Source organism: Pelmatolapia mariae, linkage group LG20 (assembly GCF_036321145.2).
Source record: "Pelmatolapia mariae isolate MD_Pm_ZW linkage group LG20, Pm_UMD_F_2, whole genome shotgun sequence".
Taxonomy (NCBI): Eukaryota; Metazoa; Chordata; class Actinopteri; order Cichliformes; family Cichlidae; genus Pelmatolapia; species Pelmatolapia mariae.
Genome location: NC_086244.1, coordinates 6,911,920 through 6,931,168, shown reverse-complemented (window position 1 = coordinate 6,931,168; position 19,249 = coordinate 6,911,920). Strand labels below are relative to the sequence as shown.

General features: G+C 42.6%; 1 protein-coding gene across 6 annotated transcripts in view; it reads left to right on the top strand.

The window, feature by feature from the left end:
- The window catches only part of nckap5l (NCK-associated protein 5-like), a 58,942-nt gene that overhangs the window by 19,221 nt on the left and 20,472 nt on the right, over nt 1–19,249 (top strand). For 3 of the 6 annotated variants that reach the window (XM_063463576.1, XM_063463579.1, XM_063463574.1), the window contains exon 2: nt 9,904–9,989. Coding sequence is in view for 1 of the 6 variants with exons in the window: in XM_063463574.1 (XP_063319644.1) it covers nt 9,904–9,989 (86 nt within the window). In the remaining 5 variants the exon portion in view is untranslated. Of the gene's footprint in view, nt 1–6,737; nt 6,828–6,977; nt 7,361–9,903; nt 9,990–19,249 lie in introns of those variants that run through there. The other 3 variants (XM_063463577.1, XM_063463578.1, XM_063463575.1) reach the window with 3 other exon arrangements.

Sequence of the window (19,249 nt, the reverse complement as noted above, 5' to 3'; positions counted from 1 at the left end):
TGGCACAAAATTGTAATTTGTGAGCAAATAAAAACCAAATGATCTCATCAGCTGCTCTTCTTTGTTCTTGCAATGAATTCTCTCAGTCTTTCCTGGAGAAAACAAAACATTTGATGACATTTCAACAGTTATAAGCTCAAACTATGAACGTGTAGAGAGCAACTGTCAGATTAAGTAATTAAAGCAATAATCATTAGCTGATGCCCTAAATGTTTCTGTGGATCATTGATTAGTCGACCGTTTGTTTCACTTCCTGTCTGGATGGTTTGTTTGCTGCTGTCCTTTGTTTTGGGGGTTGGGGGGTTTCCTGTGTCATCTTATGTAATCTGCACATGAAGAGCTGCAAGTGTGCGAACGGCGTGTTTGAGACAGAGGTGTCAGACGGCGCCGTGACACTGTCACAGGTCACGTCTCATGTGTTGTTTGCATTGAATTTGAAGTCGGTCACATGACTGTTGCCGGCATGCCTCCAGGAGATGTTCTTCCCCTCGAGTTTCCTTCCATTAAGATGCATTTCTATCACCCTTTGGCTCTGTTTTTGGTACCACTGAGTTTCTCTGAGCTGCTGCTGAAGATCCTCACTCGAGGGGTAGAGTGGATGGCGGAGGGGGGTTACAATAGGCCTTTTATGTTGTGAGTTATCCTCATTCCCTTGTGTTAGCTTCGGGGTAACATGTGACCAGCCCTCATTCAGGTCATGTCGGCGCTCTCAGTCTTTGACCCTCTTAGAAGGGAAGCTACTCCCTCAATGTCCCATTCATCCCATACAGATGTCTGTGTGTGTGTTAATGCCTGACACAGCAGCGTTATGACAAACCCCTGACAGCCCTTCATTCAGCTTTTTCAAGTGACATGTTAACTGCTGATGCGCTGCGCTGCGGGTTGACAAGCTTAGGTTGTTTTGTGCTCAGGTGCCACAAAGACGCATTATTATCAAGTATATTAATAAAACAGTGCTGATACAGAAACCCTGAAACCCTTAGTGTGAAAGGGGAAGCATCTGAATCGTTCAAGAAAAAAAGAAGGGATTACTAACATTAGTATGTTTAAAAAAACATCTGTATATCTTATGTTCAGCTATATTTGAGTGCCTGTTGAGGCGCCTCTGTGTTGCCTTCATTTAAAGTTGCCTTCTCAAACATTTGCAAAAACGGTCGTTCAGTCGGCAACATGAAGCATCAAGTAGTCGTAACTGCATGTTTGGAAAAATTTGACTGTGATTTCCTATCACGCTCCTTTTTCCTCCACCGGAGATATCAAAGAGGGTACCCGACTTCCCTCTGAGCTCGATACGGTAGTGCTAACACTGCTCTGTCAGACCTCCACAGGTAGCATGACTGCAGCACTCTCACAGCTGCTGATGAAAAGTATCTCTACACATTAAAAATATCTTAAGGCTTAAGTTGCTCCATGATGGTGGGCATGTGCCAAATTTACCTGCACATTTATCAGTTCATGCCTTGCTTTTATTTTGAAAGTCCAGTCATTTCTAGCCATCTAGATGCAGTCCTTCCTGTCAAGTATACCAGCTTACTCACTGGTGGGGCTGCTGTTTCTCTTCCTGTGGCTGGACATACTCAAACTCCTCTAGTGACAGGACTGTTCTGCTCTTTAGATGATCTTCAAGCTTTAGGTCCACACTTCTGGCTAACCGCAACACCACGCAAGTTCTCCACCTGCTGAGGCGACAAAGCAGAGCATTGGGTTAGAGCCTTTTAAAGTTAAGTCTCCCTTTGTGTGTCCATGATTTTTTTTTTTCCAATTTTTATCCGGTTGTCTCACAAGTCTTATAAAAATGGGCAAAAGAAGATGAAAGAAATGGATTCCCTACTGTTAGAGGCATATTGGAGGAATTGTTTTGCCAATTCTCTCACTGGATGCAGTTTGAAAGGAGAAGAAAAGATTGAGATGGTGTAATGAATCACCTTTTATGATGAAAAAATGAGAAAAATCATCTGAATTTGATGAAGCTTTGAGTATCTTGATGTCCCGCACAGAGCTGCACTTCTCTCCTTTGGTTTTCATGATTCATTTAACAGGTTTCTTTCTATTGCACATTGTCACTATTTGCTTTACTTCACCAAGTTTTCCACCACAGCCAAGTTTAAAAATGTTTTTCCATACTTTTACTTTTTCCTACTTGTAGCACTTCTTCTAAGCTCTTTAAATTTAAATTTGAAAATAATGGAAGATTTAAAAATAGCAGATTCCTCACCGAGCATCAGTAAAAGTTTTTAAAGAGACAGCTTACCCGAAAATAAAATTCAGATGTTTTTTTTCCTGCCAGCTCTACTGCTGTTTATTGATCTGTATCGCGTGCATTGCCTAGTTTAGTCGTTTTAACGTAATGCAACTAAATACTGCTCAATTTCTCTTTATTAAAATTATGATCCGCTTACTCACAAAATCCACAAACCTCATGAGCAGTAACATGTAGGGACTATTTTTTTCTGTCTGCATCCGCCAACAAAAAGAAGCGTGCAGCGAGCTTACATCCTGTCATGCTGTGACTCGCAGTCTCATCACAGAATGATCGCTTCCTTCTGCAAAGTGCTGTGATTGGCGGGTGTAGTTTGGCAAAGCAAAAAGAGATTTTGGGGTGAACTGTCCCTTTAACACAAAGAGGAACAAACCAGCTTGATTAGATAGACTCAGATGGCTCTTATCTCATCCTTTTGAAGGACATTAGGCAATCACAAAGTGACACAAACCGTTTACTTCTTTGCTCTTCTGATTATTTAGTAGATTAATGTAATTTTTAAATGGTACAAAAACATACAAGGTCTTCCTCAAACTTCTTGCTTTCTCCAAACAACAATATAAAGATATTCTGGTTGTTGCTTTCAAAACTACAGTTAAAAAGTTAAGAATTGATCAAAATAAATGCAGATTACATGTTTTTATTGCAGCTCTTCAATGATTATAGCATGGGTTTTTAAGGCTTTGATGACTGAGTGCCGGATTGAAGGCCACACATGAAGAATACACACATCAAACAGTTTTTATTGGTTAAGAGAGTGGTGGCTTTTGGTTTGTGACTGTCATTTTGGTGCTGGTTTACAGCTTTTTAACCATTAGAGAGGTGGCGTTTCTGTACCCTAAGTGCATTTTTTTAGTGCTAAGAGTTTAGTCCCTCCAGAGGAGCTGAAAGTAAACAGAAACACTATTTTTGTCTGTACCGCAGTGTAATGTGAATTGTGAATGAATGTAATGCCCTTCAAGAACCCTGGGAGTTTAGCAGAAGTGGTTTAATTGTTCACGTGGTGGTGGGATGATTAAGACGGCTTCTTTAAAGTTTTCAGCCACTAGGTGGACACAGATTAGAGGCTTGGCGGTGAGTACAGACTGGGCAGGACGGCCATATGTGTCAGCAATAAGAGGATAAATCCTCAGTGGACACAAGCTCTTTTGATCTGGGTGATTTTTGATGTGAGGCTCGGCGTCTGTCGTGTGTTTTTTTTCTTTGTTGTGGTTGATTCTCGATGATGACCTGTGCAATTTTCCGCAGACAAACAGCTCATTTGAGTTGATAAAGCAGCATTTTTGTCTTTGGGGGTTCCCGTGATTTTTCCATATGGGATTCATGAGTGTCAGCATTAATCTTGGAAAAACAAACCGTCTCATTTCCCAGGAACTGAATCTGGGGCAGCTCTATACTTGCCAAATGGGCTCGGGTGTTTTGTTGAGATCTGAATACAATTGTAAGTGCCCCGGGGCATTTGATTTCCACTATAGGATGTCTGGTGTGGGGCAAAGTCAATTTGGGTTAGGTGTCTTTTTTTGTCTGGTTAATTAGGGTCATATTATTACTTTAAATCAGAACCTACACATCTGCGATTTAAAGAGTTGTTTACGGAGGCAGGGATGCTGCAAGGATGTGTTGCCATCCATTATTGCTTTATTATATTATCCTCCCACATTCTGCTCATGAAACCCGTGTTTTCTTCCTCTCGCTGTTGCCGTGGCTCCCAGTCATTTTGTCATCAGACTTGGTTTATTGTGTCTGGTATGTGAGGATGATGTGGCCTCGTTAATAAGGACAGCAGCTGAGTCACACCGGGTGAAAACCTGGGGAGAGAAACCACACGGAGACGCTGTGCCGAGAAACCTGCCGCGGCGCTGACCGGTTCACACAAGACACTGATTGTGGAAGCCGTGACCCTCATTCACAAAAATTGCTGCACAACAGCCACACTGTTAACTCATTAATCGATTGAAGCGATTAATCTGGAACTAATAACTGTTTCAGTTATTTAAAACCAAAAAAAACCCCCAAACATTTTCTCATCCATACTTTTGAAATGTGTCACCCATTTGGATTTGGGACTGTTGTACTGAGAAAATAAAGCAGCATATTTTATTAATAAGTAATTATCAGAGGCTTTCCAAAAAAAAAGAAAGACTCGCTTATGAAATTTTGCAGTTTAGTTTACTTGTATCATTTTTAATTTGACTCTTACATGGTGGGTTGGAGAAAAGAGAGACTTTAAAGACCTTTTTCAGGAAACTTTAATTCTTCCTGTGTTTAAAACAAAAAAGGGGAAAAAAGGTTAAAACCTTTGAAAGTTTAACTAAAGCTATCAACAGAAGATAAAGAAACAACCACTATGACTGGTTTTGAGCTAGGGTCAGGCTGAACTTGGAGCAGTAAATCATCCAGGCTAGTCATTAAACCCGGGATTATATATCCGCATCGATGAGTCTGCTAGAGTCCCCTCGGGTCCAAGTGTAACAAATATCTTCACGTAACATAAACTGTACTTTCTTACTTTGAGGTGCTAACACAAATTTATTTGAAGTACTCAGCAAAGTGTCTCGCCCCAACAATCCCAGTTACTCAAAAAAGAAAAAGGATATGTTCATCCACCCATACGAGAGGCTTGTGACAGTGTGACCGGATGCAAACGGTGATGCCATCCACATCAGATGAGCTGTAATGCTAGCGGACCCCATTTTTCTCTGCTTTTTGGGGATCAACAGATTGTGAAATTCTGGATGCCGTTATTAAATCATGGGTTCACCCCAGTGTCTCCGAGCCAACACAAAACGGATGTTACACAACACATAAACATCGGCTACTAAAGTCGATAGGTTCCATTTTATTTGCGGCTAAACCAACATCAGTGCAACCTTTCTTCTTTTGGTCGGTCACAAGTGGCAACTTCCAGGACTGATGAACAATAAACAAGCAAGCATGGAAACAGAGACACAGAGAGAGTGTGTGTGTGTGTGTGTTTATAAATCTGCTGAGTGGGGCAGATTAGAGCTGTCAAATGAGGAAATATTGATGACACAGAATGTGTTCTAACACCTGAATGTAGTGCATTTTCTTCCTGCTGATGCTCAGGTTTCCTCCCACACTTCAAATATTGTGCGTGTACTGAAAAAAATGGCTCAGAGACTGAAATGTCAAGGCAACACTGTCTGTTAGAGGAGCTGCAGTTCCTCTAACAGGCACTTGGTTGGCTCTAATGGCCGGTCGATCCCTATAGACTCACCATGTTAAGATATCCAAATTCACAGTTTTAAAAAGCAGTTTTGCCATTTGTGGATCGTTTCCCCCTCTTTTATCATTATTATTTTTTCACATATATATTTTTTGTGCTTTTTAGACTTTATTATGAAAGGGCAGTTTGAGAGTAGACAGGAAAGGTGGGAGAGAGAAGAGGAGGAAGACGTGCAGCAAATGACCGAGGACAGAATCAAACCCAGGGCGACAGCCTTGTGCCACATGGGTTTATCTCTTTAACCCGCTGAGCTTTTTTCATTTGTGTTTATTCAATAACCCATCCTTTTGGGTACTGTCAAAGGTTATGGTGGATTCCATATGAACTGGGAAGTAGGAAATCCCAAAGTTGGAATTTTTGGCTGGAACGCCACAAGTTTGACTTATAACTTAGCCACACTAACCGTGATGTCATAATCCAAGAAGGCAGGAGTGTGTGTAAACAGTGGAACATTGTTAGTTTGAGTGTGACGTCCTTCTCACTGTCACCGAGTGCTTGCCCATAGAGGGTAATCGGAGTTTGGGGGGGGGTTCTGTATTATTATTATAGGGTCTTTAGCTTAAACTATAAAGCACGTTGAGATGACTGTTGTTGTGATTTGGTGCCATATAAATAAAATTGAATTGAACTGAACCCGCTGCCTGCTAGGTCTCACCTCCATGAACTGAAGTCCCTGAATTGGACCTCTCCACTGTGTTTGCATCTTTTTCTGTATCCAAGTAGTTTGGGCTTCACTTCCTGTGAGTGAAATCCTAGCTGCGTATTGGTGTCTTACTGAGCACTGACTTTGTAGATGTGTCTGATTGTTACACCTGTATGTTTAAACAAGCGTGATAGGATTAACTGGTAACATAGTACACATCCTTTCAACTAACTGCGGTCAGTTCTAACTTTAAAGTCCAGAAACGAGCTGCATTCGAATAGCAGAAGAAGCCCATCTTTTAGATACAATATGTAGAAATAAAAAACCTCCCGTCACCTCATCTCGGCACATAATTTGGGCTCTGATAACTCTGTAATGCTGTGTTTGCTCCATTTTCTCTAAGCCACAGCGGAGAATAATTGAGACTATAATTTCTAATGAAAGTAATCATAAGCTGGAGCCTCCTGATTCCTCCTGATTTCCAGTGACTTTTCTTTCCCTCTGTGCCGTCGCACAGGACTCTGTCCAACACGTACTGCCAATGTGAAAGAGGACAATCCTCTTAGTGCAGAGCCTGTTTTCTTTCTAGGGCACTTAATGGCTCTGTGCAGAGCTGCTGTCAGTTCGGCCGGGATGTCGGATATCCTCTCCCTGTTACGTCCCTTTGTCCGTACAAGGTAGGGTCTCCTGTGAAACCAACCCCCTCTTCTCCTCCTCTTTATGACCAAAGCCGGCAGCTGTGGGGTTAATGTTTAGCAGCAGCAGCAGCAGCAGCAGCACAGGCAGGAGTTGTAGGAGGAGGGGAGAAGGAGAGCAACTGGGAGGTGGGGGCTGGTCTACAGCTGTTGTAGTAGGCAGGGTCTGTTGGGGTAGGAAGCCTGCCTCACTCGCCCTGGAACAATGGGAGACATGGCAGCCTCTGCAGACAGCACAGACACATACACAATGCTCATGCCCAAGGACAGGCCTTTTCTAGCTGTAGCATAGAGGAAACCGGCTTCCTCGCCACGCTCGCAAAGTGACGGCACTTTTAACAGGAGGTGGTGCGGGAGGGGGGGGACGTAATCTCCTCGGCGGCCGGAAAGCAGAAATGTAAGGTTGTGGCCTCTTTTCATGTCTTTTTTCCCTCTTTGCTTCTCGTGCCTTACGTTTCATTCTGGTGTGAGGAGCTCTCAGATGACTGGATGACAGAAAAGGCAGAAGGAGAAAGGTGAGATGACCCAAAATGTGTACTTTGGGAGGAGGGGGTAAATTTGTATTGGTGATGCAGTTTTTACAGCTGACATGGTCTTCAGCGCCCGGCGCTCTGTCTGCCTGTTGGGATGTTGTTTCTGTGACCAAGTGAAGCAGATTTTTCTCCCTGAAATGACAGCGAGGGGACTCGTGTTTTGTGGTGTTGACTTGACGTGAATAGGAACGAGATGACTGCTAAAGGAGGGCTCATTTCCCTGTGTGCATATGTGTGTGTGAGTTGTTTAGGTTAGCATTAATATCCGTGGGTTAGCTTACATTTTATGACAGCAGCAGGCTGAGCACTGTTAACACTCTGTGTCCTTTTTATTTAAATGTTTGGCTGAACCAGCTCCAAATCCTGTTTTGGTTCCCGCTAACAAAGTGCCATAAATCTGCCAAACGTGCACGAGGGTGGGTGGAGGTGGTGGATGGTGTGCTGCCTGAATGCTGCCTGAATGTGTGATATCAGGAGGATGAAGGGACCCTTGATGTGCTTCCTCCATGGGTGTGGAGGTTGGCTGGCACAGATTTAAGAAGGATCCCTGCGTTTTGTGTGATTGCTCTCAGACCTGCATGGCTCACTTCCAATCTCTCAGACCTCTTTTGGGAAGGGAGCTCCCTTCCTCCTCCTCCTCCTTCTCCTCCTCCTCCTTCTCCTCATCCATCCCTTCCCCCACCTCCTCTCGCTCCTCATCCCAAATATTGCTTGTGTGCGATTCGTCTCGGTTCATGTAGCCAAACATCAGACAGGAAGCAGTGCCGAGGGAACCCGCCAGCCTGATTCTGTCTCACGCACATCTCAATTCCACTTTGATATTTAGCTGCATCTGTATTAATGATACCGACCACTGTGCGTCTGCAGAAAATTAGGAAAAAAACCGACTCTGGCCTACATTTTTTGGGAGAGATTCAGCCATTCCCGAGTCTTGCTTAATTCCAGCATGTGAGGATTGAGGTTTTTGTCACATTGTTTACATATCCCGCCTACACACTTTGCGTACACAGCGAGAACTTCAGTCTTTGCCTTTACAGATTGGCAGATGGAAAGGGTGGTGTTTGACGTATCCTCAGATGGCCTTGCCTATGCCAAATCCCCAAGAGTGAGACTGACATGATTTAAGAAGCTTTTGTGCATTTCTTCGCTCTGCTTTGGCTGAGTCGCCTTTGAATTTTCTCCCCCTATCCCTGCCCTCATTCCATGAATCGCCTCATCCTCATCCCCAGCATCCCACCAAACCACTTTGAAAACCTAAATTTGCCTCCTTGAATATTTCAAATTTTTTATCATCCCACATTTAAAAAAAAAAAAGATTTGAAAGTAAGAGTCTTGTTTTGGGCTTTTTCTCGATCTGCTGGCCACTTTGTGGTCTCCGTTTCTCAGCACCTGGCATACCGAGGCCAGAACAGCGGATCTGCTCTTGCTCTATTAAAACCCCAGATTGAGTGGGCAGATGCTCAACACCTCTAATCCCATTTCAGTTTGACAAGATCTAACAGGATCAGGCACCGGTACCTTATAGAGCATGTTTGGAAATGAAGAGTTAATACTGCAGTTCGGCGCCCAAACATATCTGTGTTGACGAGACAAAAAAAAAGACACTGGCTGAGGAGACCCTACTGCAGACGCGGCGCCCCACTTACGCTGTAAACCTTTGTAGAAAGCGAGCATAATTAACGGGGAACTCGATTAATGGGGGAATCCCACATTAGGCTGAAACTTTAAAGGAAATCTTTGTGTGGCACTGTCCTGCATTCTCAGAAAGACATAAAAGGGGAGTTCTTAAATGCTGTCTACTGAATTATTCATCCATCTTTCTTTCATTACACTTTACAATGACTCAGAGATGAAAGGAAAGACGAGATTGAGGAAAGAGGGCGAGATAGAGGAGCGGGGGCTTGTGGTCTTTGCATGGCTGGCGTCTGCCGAGTGCCAGTGTCTCCCGAGGGCAAATGGAGCATCTTCCTCTCCTCTCGGTTTCCTGTTCGCTTGTGGAGCCGAGGAAGGCTGCGGCCTTTCCCCGCGGCCCATCGCAGAGGTGACATTGGCCTCAAACCCCATCTTAAACTCCAGCTATCAAACTTTTTGAGATCTGGTTACACACGGGCAGATTTTGCGGTTTCTTCTTATGATTTAAGATGCAGAGAGGAGGAGGATGGGAGGGGGAAAGATGAGGCCGGGGGTTTATTACCTCCACCGAGGAGCCTCTGTGATTGGTTGGTTTGTCTTTGTTAGCAGGATTATTCCAAAAAAGGCTTGATCTGAATCCAGGATTCTTCCCCATTGTTTGATGGGGGGTTAAAACTGCACCTTTCTTTTCATATCTTCACAAATGTGTATCAAATTATGAAATGAGAGAAATACAGAGACTTGATGTTCTCCATTAAATACCGCGATCTAATCCAAGATTCAGATATCCTTCTGCGTGTCCTCCTGGGACTCCGCTCATGCATTGTGCCGAGGAGATTTTCAGCCTTGGTGCTGTTATGTTTTAAAACATGTCCCGGTTTTCTCGCCCTCAGCTCCGTGGTTTTGTTGTTGGGAGACAGAGGTGCCTGATGGGAGACTGACTCCTCTTCAAGGATCATTACAAGAGCTGACCCCGCAGGTGAGTACATGATTCATAATGTTGTGATTTTTCTTTTCTTTTCCTGAAGGCTAATAATTATTATTTACTATTGTGTACAAATTGATTCATTGTTGAGCTTATAAAATGTCACATATAAAATGAGAAATTCCAAGGCACACGCTCATTCATATTTGCAGAAAATAGCCCGGATGTCGTCTTAAATGTTGCCAGTTATTCTTTTAGTTATACAATGTCAAATAAAGGCACTTTTGAATGCACACTTGCAGCGTGACACCCACAGTTTAGTTGATTACAGTTTCTTCCACACAAGAAAGCCATCTGTTTTACTTCCTCACTATTAATCAGACCCTTTGATGTGTACCATTAAATTTAAATCTCATACTCACTCAAAATCCCAGAGTACACAGCTGGGTTAACCCTGTGTTAGACTACTCAGATTAGACTGTGCTAGTTTAGCAATTTTCTCAGACCCACAGCACATTATTGTGAAGATGTTACTGTGAAAGAAAAAGGGGGGGAAAGGGAAAATGTGACTCACTGTTAATGTTTCCCTCCAACTCCTTGGCACGTGTCCAGTCCTACGATGGTGTCGGAGCGCGTATTCAAATCAGCTAGCAACGTGGCAGGAAGTATCGGAATAAAGATGCAAAATAGTCATATAACAAATTTAAATGAAAACTCAGCTGGCATTAATTTTTTTTTTTTTAGATGTCATGCAATGAAGCCAATCTAAACTGCGTTATGTTCATATTTGTTTTTAAATGGGCTGAAAATCTTCTGCTCGGTATTAATTTGCTACCTGTTGAGTTCTTGATTTTTTGTTTTGGTGTTTCGTGCACAAAATCTCGAAACCAAACCACAAACTATTCCACATACAGTAACTGTAAATCTAATATAAGGAGAATAGCACCACATCCTCACGTTTAAGGAGCTGTAACCATCCATGTGCCTCATTAACCAGATAAGTGAGGAAATTAGGTTTTTTGCAGTGTTTAACCAAAAGTCCACATCCTATTGATATGAAAATGTTACTAATCACTAAGTCTCAAACCTATATGTGTATACTCTATATGTAAATATTAATTATATAACCCTAATAGATTTTATAGCACATGCTCACATTTAAGAAGGAGCAAACACAAAGAAAGTTCTGCATCTTCAATTAAAAAATAGGTGATCATGAGTGTATCTGCAGATTAACTTTCCTTTCTGTCCTTTGCTTCAGTTCTTTTATTGTCTGAGCTTTAAAAGAATGTATCTCTGACTCGGTTTCGGTGCTACTTCTCTGTTTCATTTCCTCCGTCTCCCTGCTTGTTAGTCATCAGGCTTGTTGGTAGTTTCTGTGTCAATGCTTTACACCCATGAAAAGTTAATCCGTCCTTTGCAGCAGTCGCTGCTGGCTGATTTGTTTAAAGGACACCACAGCTATTTATTTCCAACAGAAGACATGTTAGTATTCCTCTGGTGTCAAGTTGCACTTTATTTGTTTGCTGATGAATGTGCAGCAGTGTCCCCGCAGCTCACATTTTTCATACGCAGGTATCCGCTTGAGTCATTTTAGGAGGAACAAAAGCACCACATGCCCGCTTGGCTCAGAGGCTAACACATGATCCTGCCTGTTTTCTTCACTGATTGGAGCTTTTAGCTGCGAACGCGGCGCCTCGCTGCCCTTTGTTTACACTTAGCGATGTCTGATTGAGTGGCTGTGTTTTCCAGAAGGGTGCATTTACAAAAACAAAACACTTTGTGCTCACTTTGACCTTCACTCTTATCTGTTTGCTCTTTTTTCTCATCCCTTCTTTATGCGTGCATCCTTGCTCGTGTCCTCTTGTTTGCTTCCTTATTTCTATAGACATAAAAAAACAACCAAGACTTTTTTCGGCCGAGTTTATTTTAGGAATTTACACAGCAAGGCCAAAACCTTAAAGTAGTGTAGAATGAAACCGAAGCAGCTGTCGGTGGCAACGGGGAGAAAACCTGTTAACAGGAAGAAACCTCAAACAGAGCCAGTGAAGACAACCTTTGGTTTCAGCTGGGGCTGCTCCTTTTTAAAAAAAAAAAAAATCCTCATCATACTACCTCAGCTTTTGCAACTTCGTGCATTTGTTGAACTTCCTCTCCAGACTCCTCGAAGCTAAAACGTTTCCCAGCAGGGTTTAATTTTCTTGATGACCAAAGTCTCTTTCAGTCGTCTTGGTTCACGCTAAGGCAAATCTGCCTCAGCCAGCCCTGTGAGCTGTGCGCTGACCAAAAGAACGAGGTCAAATGGGTTTCCCCTGCAGGGTGCCTGGGCTCAGACACCTAGGGGCAGCTCTGAGTAGAGTCGCTGTTCCTTCATGTCCAAAGGATTCCTGGATGTCTACCTGGAGGTTTTTCAGGCATGCCAAACTAGGAGGAGACTTCAGAGTAGATCCAGGACCCACTGGAGAGATTATGTGCCTCATCTGGCCTGGGAGAAACTCGGGATCCCACAGGAGAAACTGGAAAGTGTAGCTAGGAGAAAGCATGTGTGCAATACCCAGTTTAGCTGCTGCCACTGTGACCTGACTTCAGATAAAAAGAAGAAAAAGAGAAAAATGACAGATGATTTTTTAAACTTGATTATCTTGATAATCTGGTTGGAAGTACAGAAGTATATAAAGGTATTGATGATAACTGTGGTTTGAATTCGTGCAGCAGCAGCAGCAGCAGCAGCACAGTTTAGGCTCTTTTCTCTTTTGGCTGGATCCTATCTCGCAGTTGGAGAGATTCACTTTCCCACAACACTTCAGCTCAGACCGAGTCACTCATGCAGGTGCAGTCAGGCTGCTGTTATGTTGTTGAGTGACGCTCTGGAGACTGTTGAAGATTTTATTCTTAATTTAATTCTTAATTTAATTACCGTTTTGTTGTCTCCTCTTGCTGCTGCTCCTCTGCTTACAGAGTGTTCAGGCTAACGTCGGTTCCTCTGAGATGCTGTTACGGTGCCCTGTGATTTGTAGCTCTCTGATCTGTGTTCTGCAGGAATATGTCTTCATACAAGTTAAAGTTGCCAGTATTGTTTTAAAAATAAATAAAAATAAATGTATGGATGATTTTAACAGACTTTATAGAGTTATTGTGATATTATTGGTATTGGACATATTTGTCCAGTTATCATGTAGGATACAGTGACATGCATGGTTGGAGGCCATGATGAGTTGCACAGCACTAGTCTTATCGGTTGGAGTTGATCAGAAACATACAGCTCCAGAGTTGAAAGGTGCAGGGAGCATGAAGATGCAAAGATTATAAAATCGGAAATAACAGATGCATAGAAAGCTTCTCAGTGCATCGTGGAAGTCCTGCAGCAGCCTGAGCATGTCGCAGGGTAACTAAGGAGTGGTTCAGGGTCACCTGATCACTCAATTGCCCACTCAATGCAAATATTGTGCACAGTGACTGTGATGTTTGTTACTGCTCATGCATAAAGGAACAAGTGAATATTACATTCACTGCAACTCATCACATCCTTCTCCTAACTGTTATTTTTGTTATCGGTTAACCTGCTGATACTTTGACCGATTATTTCAAAACTGTATCTGTTTCTGATACCTGATAAGCTTGTTGGGATTCCCAGTTCAGTTCCTTATTTATGTTACAGTGGCTTGCAAAAGTATTCGGCCCCCTTGAACTTTTCCACATTTTGTCACATTACAGCCACAAACATGAATCAATTTTATTGGAATTCCACGTGAAAGACCAATACAAAGTGGTGTACACGTGAGAAGTGGAATGAAAATCATACATGATTCCAAACATTTTTTACAAATAAATAACTGCAAAGTGGGGTGTGCGTAATTATTCAGCCCCCTGAGTCAATACTTTGTAGAACCACCTTTTGCTGCAATTACAGCTGCCAGTCTTTTAGGGTATGTCTCTACCAGCTTTGCACATCTAGAGACTGAAATCCTTGCCCATTCTTCTTTGCAAAACAGCTCCAGCTCAGTCAGATTAGATGGACAGCGTTTGTGAACAGCAGTTTTCAGATCTTGCCACAGATTCTGCATTGGATTTAGATCTGGACTTTGACTGGGCTATTCTAACACATGGATATGTTTTGTTTTAAACCATTCCATTGTTGCCCTGGCTTTATGTTTAGGGTCGTTGTCCTGCTGAAAGGTGAACCTCCGCCCCAGTCTCAAGTCTTTTGCAGACTCCAAGAGGTTTTCTTCCAAGATTGCCCTGTATTTGGCTCCATCCATCTTCCCATCAACTCTGACCAGCTTCCCTGTCCCTGCTGAAGAGAAGCACCCCCAGAGCATGATGCTGCCACCACCATATTTGACAGTGGGGATGGTGTGTTCAGAGTGATGTGCCGTGTTAGTTTTCCACCACACATAGCGTTTTGCATTTTGGCCAAAAAGTTCCATTTTGGTCTCATCTGACCAGAGCACCTTCTTCCACATGTTTGCTGTGTCCCCCACATGGCTTGTGGCAAACTGCAAACGGGACTTCTTATGGTTTGCTGTTAACAATGGCTTTCTTCTTGCCACTCTTCCATAAAGGCCAACTTTGTGCAGTGCACGACTAATAGTTGTCCTATGGACAGATTCTCCCATCTGAGCTGTAGATCTCTACAGCTCGTCCAGAGTCACCATGGGCTTCTTGGCTGCATTTCTGATCAGCGCTCTCCTTGTTCGGCCTGTGAGTTTAGGTGGACGGCCTTGTCTTGGTAGGTTTACAGTTGTGCCATACTCCTTCCATTTCTGAATGATCGCTTGAACAGTGCTCCGTGGGATGTTCAAGGCTTGGGAAATCTTTTTGTAGCCTAAGCCTGCTTTAAATTTCTCAATAACTTTATCCCTGACCTGTCTGGTGTGTTCTTTGGACTTCATGGTGTTGTTGCTCCCAATATTCTCTTAGACAACCTCTGAGGCCGTCACAGGGCAGTTGTGGAGCTGTTTTGCAAATAAGAATGGACAAGGATTTCAGTCTCTAGATGTGCAAAGCTGGTAGAGACATGCCCTAAAAGACTGGCAGCTGTAATTGCAGCAAAAGGTGGTTCTACAAAGTATTGACTCAGGGGGCTGAATAATTACGCACACCCCACTTTTCAGTTATTTATTTGTAAAAAATGTTTGGAATCATGTATGATTTTCGTTCCACTTCTCACGTGTACACCACTTTGTATTGGTCTTTCACGTGGAATTTCAATAAAATTGATTCATGTTTGTGGCTGTAATGTGACAAAATGTGGAAAAGTTCAAGGGGGCCGAATACTTTTGCAAGCCACTGTATACTGGTGTAGCCTCTCAGTTCATTATCTCTTAGAGCCCGTCCTTTTGATTGGCTGGCCCTGGTAAACAGAAGGTTTGGATAGTGGATGAGATGCTTTATGAGTTCACACTGGTGCAGACTTGGTGTTGGGGGGACTTTTAACTCTTTTCCACATAAGTCTACTTCATTTAAAAGCACCTTTAATGTGGTGGATCCTCCATTAAGATACACACACTGAGTGAAAGTGTGGATGCCCGCTCTTGTCAAATGGCACACCTCCAGCTGAAGGATGCTGAGAACCAATCATAACTGTAATTCTGTGTTTTGGCGAAAGATTTCTTTTTTGTAAACTGTTTAGCATCAGGGAGTTTAATTAATAATTTAAGTTTATCGCCTGATTACCAGGACGTGGCAATTTTAAAAAAGCAAAGAAGCACATTTTTATTGCAGATAATAATGATAACAACTTTTTTTGTGTAGCACTTTTCAGAACACAGAGTTACAAAGTGCTTCTGAAAATTTAGGCACAATCGACCATACAGTCAGGCATTCATCCCGACATGCACACATACACACATCAGAGGATTGGCGAGGCCGGCTGTTCTGGTAAAGGCCTGTCCATGTAGAGCTTTATATGTTGGTAACAGAATTTAAAAGTTGATTCTGAATTTCACTGGAAGCCTGTGAAGGGATGCAAGAATAATTAGACCATAAAAGTGTTTTAGACTTTCTGCGTGCACAAGTATGCTCGGATCTTGGTGAAGGGTAGGACTGAGGCTCTGTGCTGACATGTGTGACTCCACAGAGTCATCCACAGAAATGCTGCACTGCAGTCGGCTACAGCAGGCTTGACTTCTCATCCACGGTGTCCGCAGCAGAGTATGATCCCCACCTTACAGGGCTAATGGCTAAATTAAAATCTCAACCTGAAGCTGATATAACTCCATTATTTTTAAATTTCTCAGTCTGTGTAGTTTCCCCACTGTGATGGTTAAATACATGTTTAAATCAGTGGAATATCCCTTTAAGTCTTTTTCTTTGCACCTGAGAATAAATTCAGCGATCAGGCTGTTCAGATGTGAATAAATGAACATCCCACATTGACCTTGTCGCATCAGTATCCTATCAGAATATGCCGTCGCAAGGACATTTGTTTTTATCGTCAATTGCTCTGTGATGAATAAAAATGTGCTCAGAATATTGCCTCGCTCAGTAGTAGGTGGATTAAAAAAAAAAAGAGCTGAGCAGAGCAGCAGCATCGACTCTGTTTGCATTCCCCTCGTGGTTTCTCTCTGACAGCACCAGCGGCTGTGAGTCTGTGGAAGGAGCTTGCTGGCACTGCTGCAGCCCCGCCGGGACCCACCGAGCCTCCTCTCCTCCGCCCTGTCAATGAGCCTCTGTGTGCACTTTCAGGCCAGTCACAGCCTCTTATACCACCCCCATCGTGACAATACCGCAGTTTAGAAAGCAGCCAGAAGTAGCCTCCCTCCCTCACTCCCTCCTTCCCTCACTCCCTGCCTGTTAGTTCACCTCCCCCCTCTCTGTTTCCCAAAGATGTTACAGCAAGTTTATCTCTGTAGTACCAACAACAGGGCAATGAATATGTGGCTTACTTTAGATATAAATCAACACCGAGACCGAAAATGAATAGCTGCGAAGCTTTTGATGCTTTTCCTTTTCATTGATGATCTGCTAACTGCATTTCTTTGGGTTATGGATTGTTAGTTGGACAAAACAAGGCAGCTACAGCTGAAATATTCCACAGTTTTGAGACACTTTGCAGATGAAACAATTTATCTGCAGATGAATGAAACAGAAAAGCAGTCGGTGAGTGCATCATCTGCCAAGGTCAGTGCTGCAGATCTGGTTCAAAATGTAACAAATTCTTCCTTTGCCCACCTTTTGGCTTTAGTAGTTTTTGTGTAGTCGTGCTGAAACCCCCTTAAAATTGCACAGTAAATGCCTACAATATGAGAAAGAAAACTTGTGCTTGGCAAGAAGGAAGAAAAATGTAGAGCATAGAGAGAAAGGGAGAAAACACAAACAAGAAGCCAAAAGTTAGCATCATGGAGTGATGGTGTTTAAAGACATTAATAGTGAAAAGAAAGGGGAGTGGAGAGAAAATGGGCATCATGGGAAACCCCCCAGCAGCTTTATCCTATAGCAGCATAACTAAGAAATGCTTCTGATCCTGGTCTAACTATAAGTTTTATCAAAAAGGGAAGTTTTAAATCTGATCTTTAAAGCAGAGAGTGTTTCTGTCTCCCAAACTGGTTCCACAGGAGAGGAGCCTGAAAGCTGGAGGCTCTGCCTCCCATTCTACTTTTAGAAACTCTAAGAACCGCAAGTAAGCCTGCAGTCTGTGAGCGAAGCACTCTGCTGGGATAACATGATACTAAAAGGTTTTTAAGATGTGATGGAGGTTTGATCCTTCAGGACTTTGTATGTGAGAAGAAGGATTTTAAATTCAATTCTTAACAGGGAGCCAAGGAAGGGAAGCTAATGTGGGAGAAATATGATCCCGCTTTGTAGTCCAGATATTTTTGAGTGTGTTCAAAAACTGCATTAAAAGAGGTCGGTTAGTAAGGATACTTTTTTTTAAATGACGTGAACACATTAGCCAAAATGCTGGGACTTTGTTTATCTGCTAGTCATTGATTAAAAATGCAGAAATTAAAAAAAAATAGAAGCCAAATTGTCATTAAATGATGGCTGATAGTTTAACTATTTTCCACCTTGGATGCCTGCCACGGGTAAAATGTTTCTCTTTTCTGAGCTGAATAGTTTGTCAGATTTCAGGCCTGCTTCCAGAACAAAATGACTGCGATTATTAGAGAGAGTTATCTCTGCCTAAACAGTTTACTGGGGCTAAACTGGAAAATCCCAGAACTTATTCTGAAGGTCATCAGACCGCATGTGTATTGAATATAAAGGTCGTCAAATTTCGTCTTTATGGGGAAAAAGAGTTAAAGTTTGCTTCTTTTTTTTAAAACAAAGAATGTAAACAGATAATGGCAGCTGACGCAGCGTGTCTGACATCAGTGGTCAATTTAGTTTCATAGCTGCATCAAACTACAACATCTACACCAGCCGCCTTCTGCTTTTGTGATGTTTGCAGTCGTACACAGAAAAAGCGGTCAGCGTCACGACAGTGAGTGAGCTGTTGTGGAAAGACTTTGTGGTATTTTTGTTTTGTCACACTTTATGAGGCGTATCAGTTGCAGCATCATTTTTTTTGTCCATTATGACACAGTGTGCAAGATGAGATGATAAACTTTTTGTTCCAGTCTCAGACGCCCTATGTGGTCCAGATTAGATGGGCTGATATCGTGTATTTTGAACCGGCATTAGCGTTAGAGCAGAATTCAAGTTTCTTCATGTCTAATATGAGAATCTACCATTGTAACAGTGGATCCAGGTTACAGTTACAGAGCTACAACAGCATTTACAGCCGTGGGGATGCATGCCAGCTAGAGGTGTTAGAGATTCTGTCTAAATCCCCAACACCATTGTTCTACTTGTTGTTGTTTTTCTACTTTATGAACAGAGAAAAGTAAAAGCTCCCTCAGACTTTGTTACACCGTGCAATAACATTTGAAAAAGTGTCTGATTGGCAATAACCTGGATAGAAGAGCACACAGTGGATGACTGTCAGTCGTGAATTGGCCTCCCCAGAGCCCGGACCTCAACATTACTGAAGCAGTGTGGGATCATCCTGACAGAGCACTGAACAAAAGCAGATGAAAAAGCAAAGAAAAGCTTTGAATGTCTTTTAAAAAAGCCTGGAAACTATTTAAAGTACAAGAAAACTGCCTAAAAGAGGTCAGACTGTGCTGAATATTGAGTTTTAGGCTTGTTAGAACTGTACAAACCTTAAACACTATAGTTCCATGTATGTTTGCACATATTTCAATAAGTCACCTGCACCTGTTTCCCATTATCTTAGGAAAATATGATGAAATGGAAGGTGGGTCGAGACTTTTGCACAGAAGTTAGGGAAAAGCTGCTTCTGTGTTTAGCTTTATGGTAAATAATCTCTC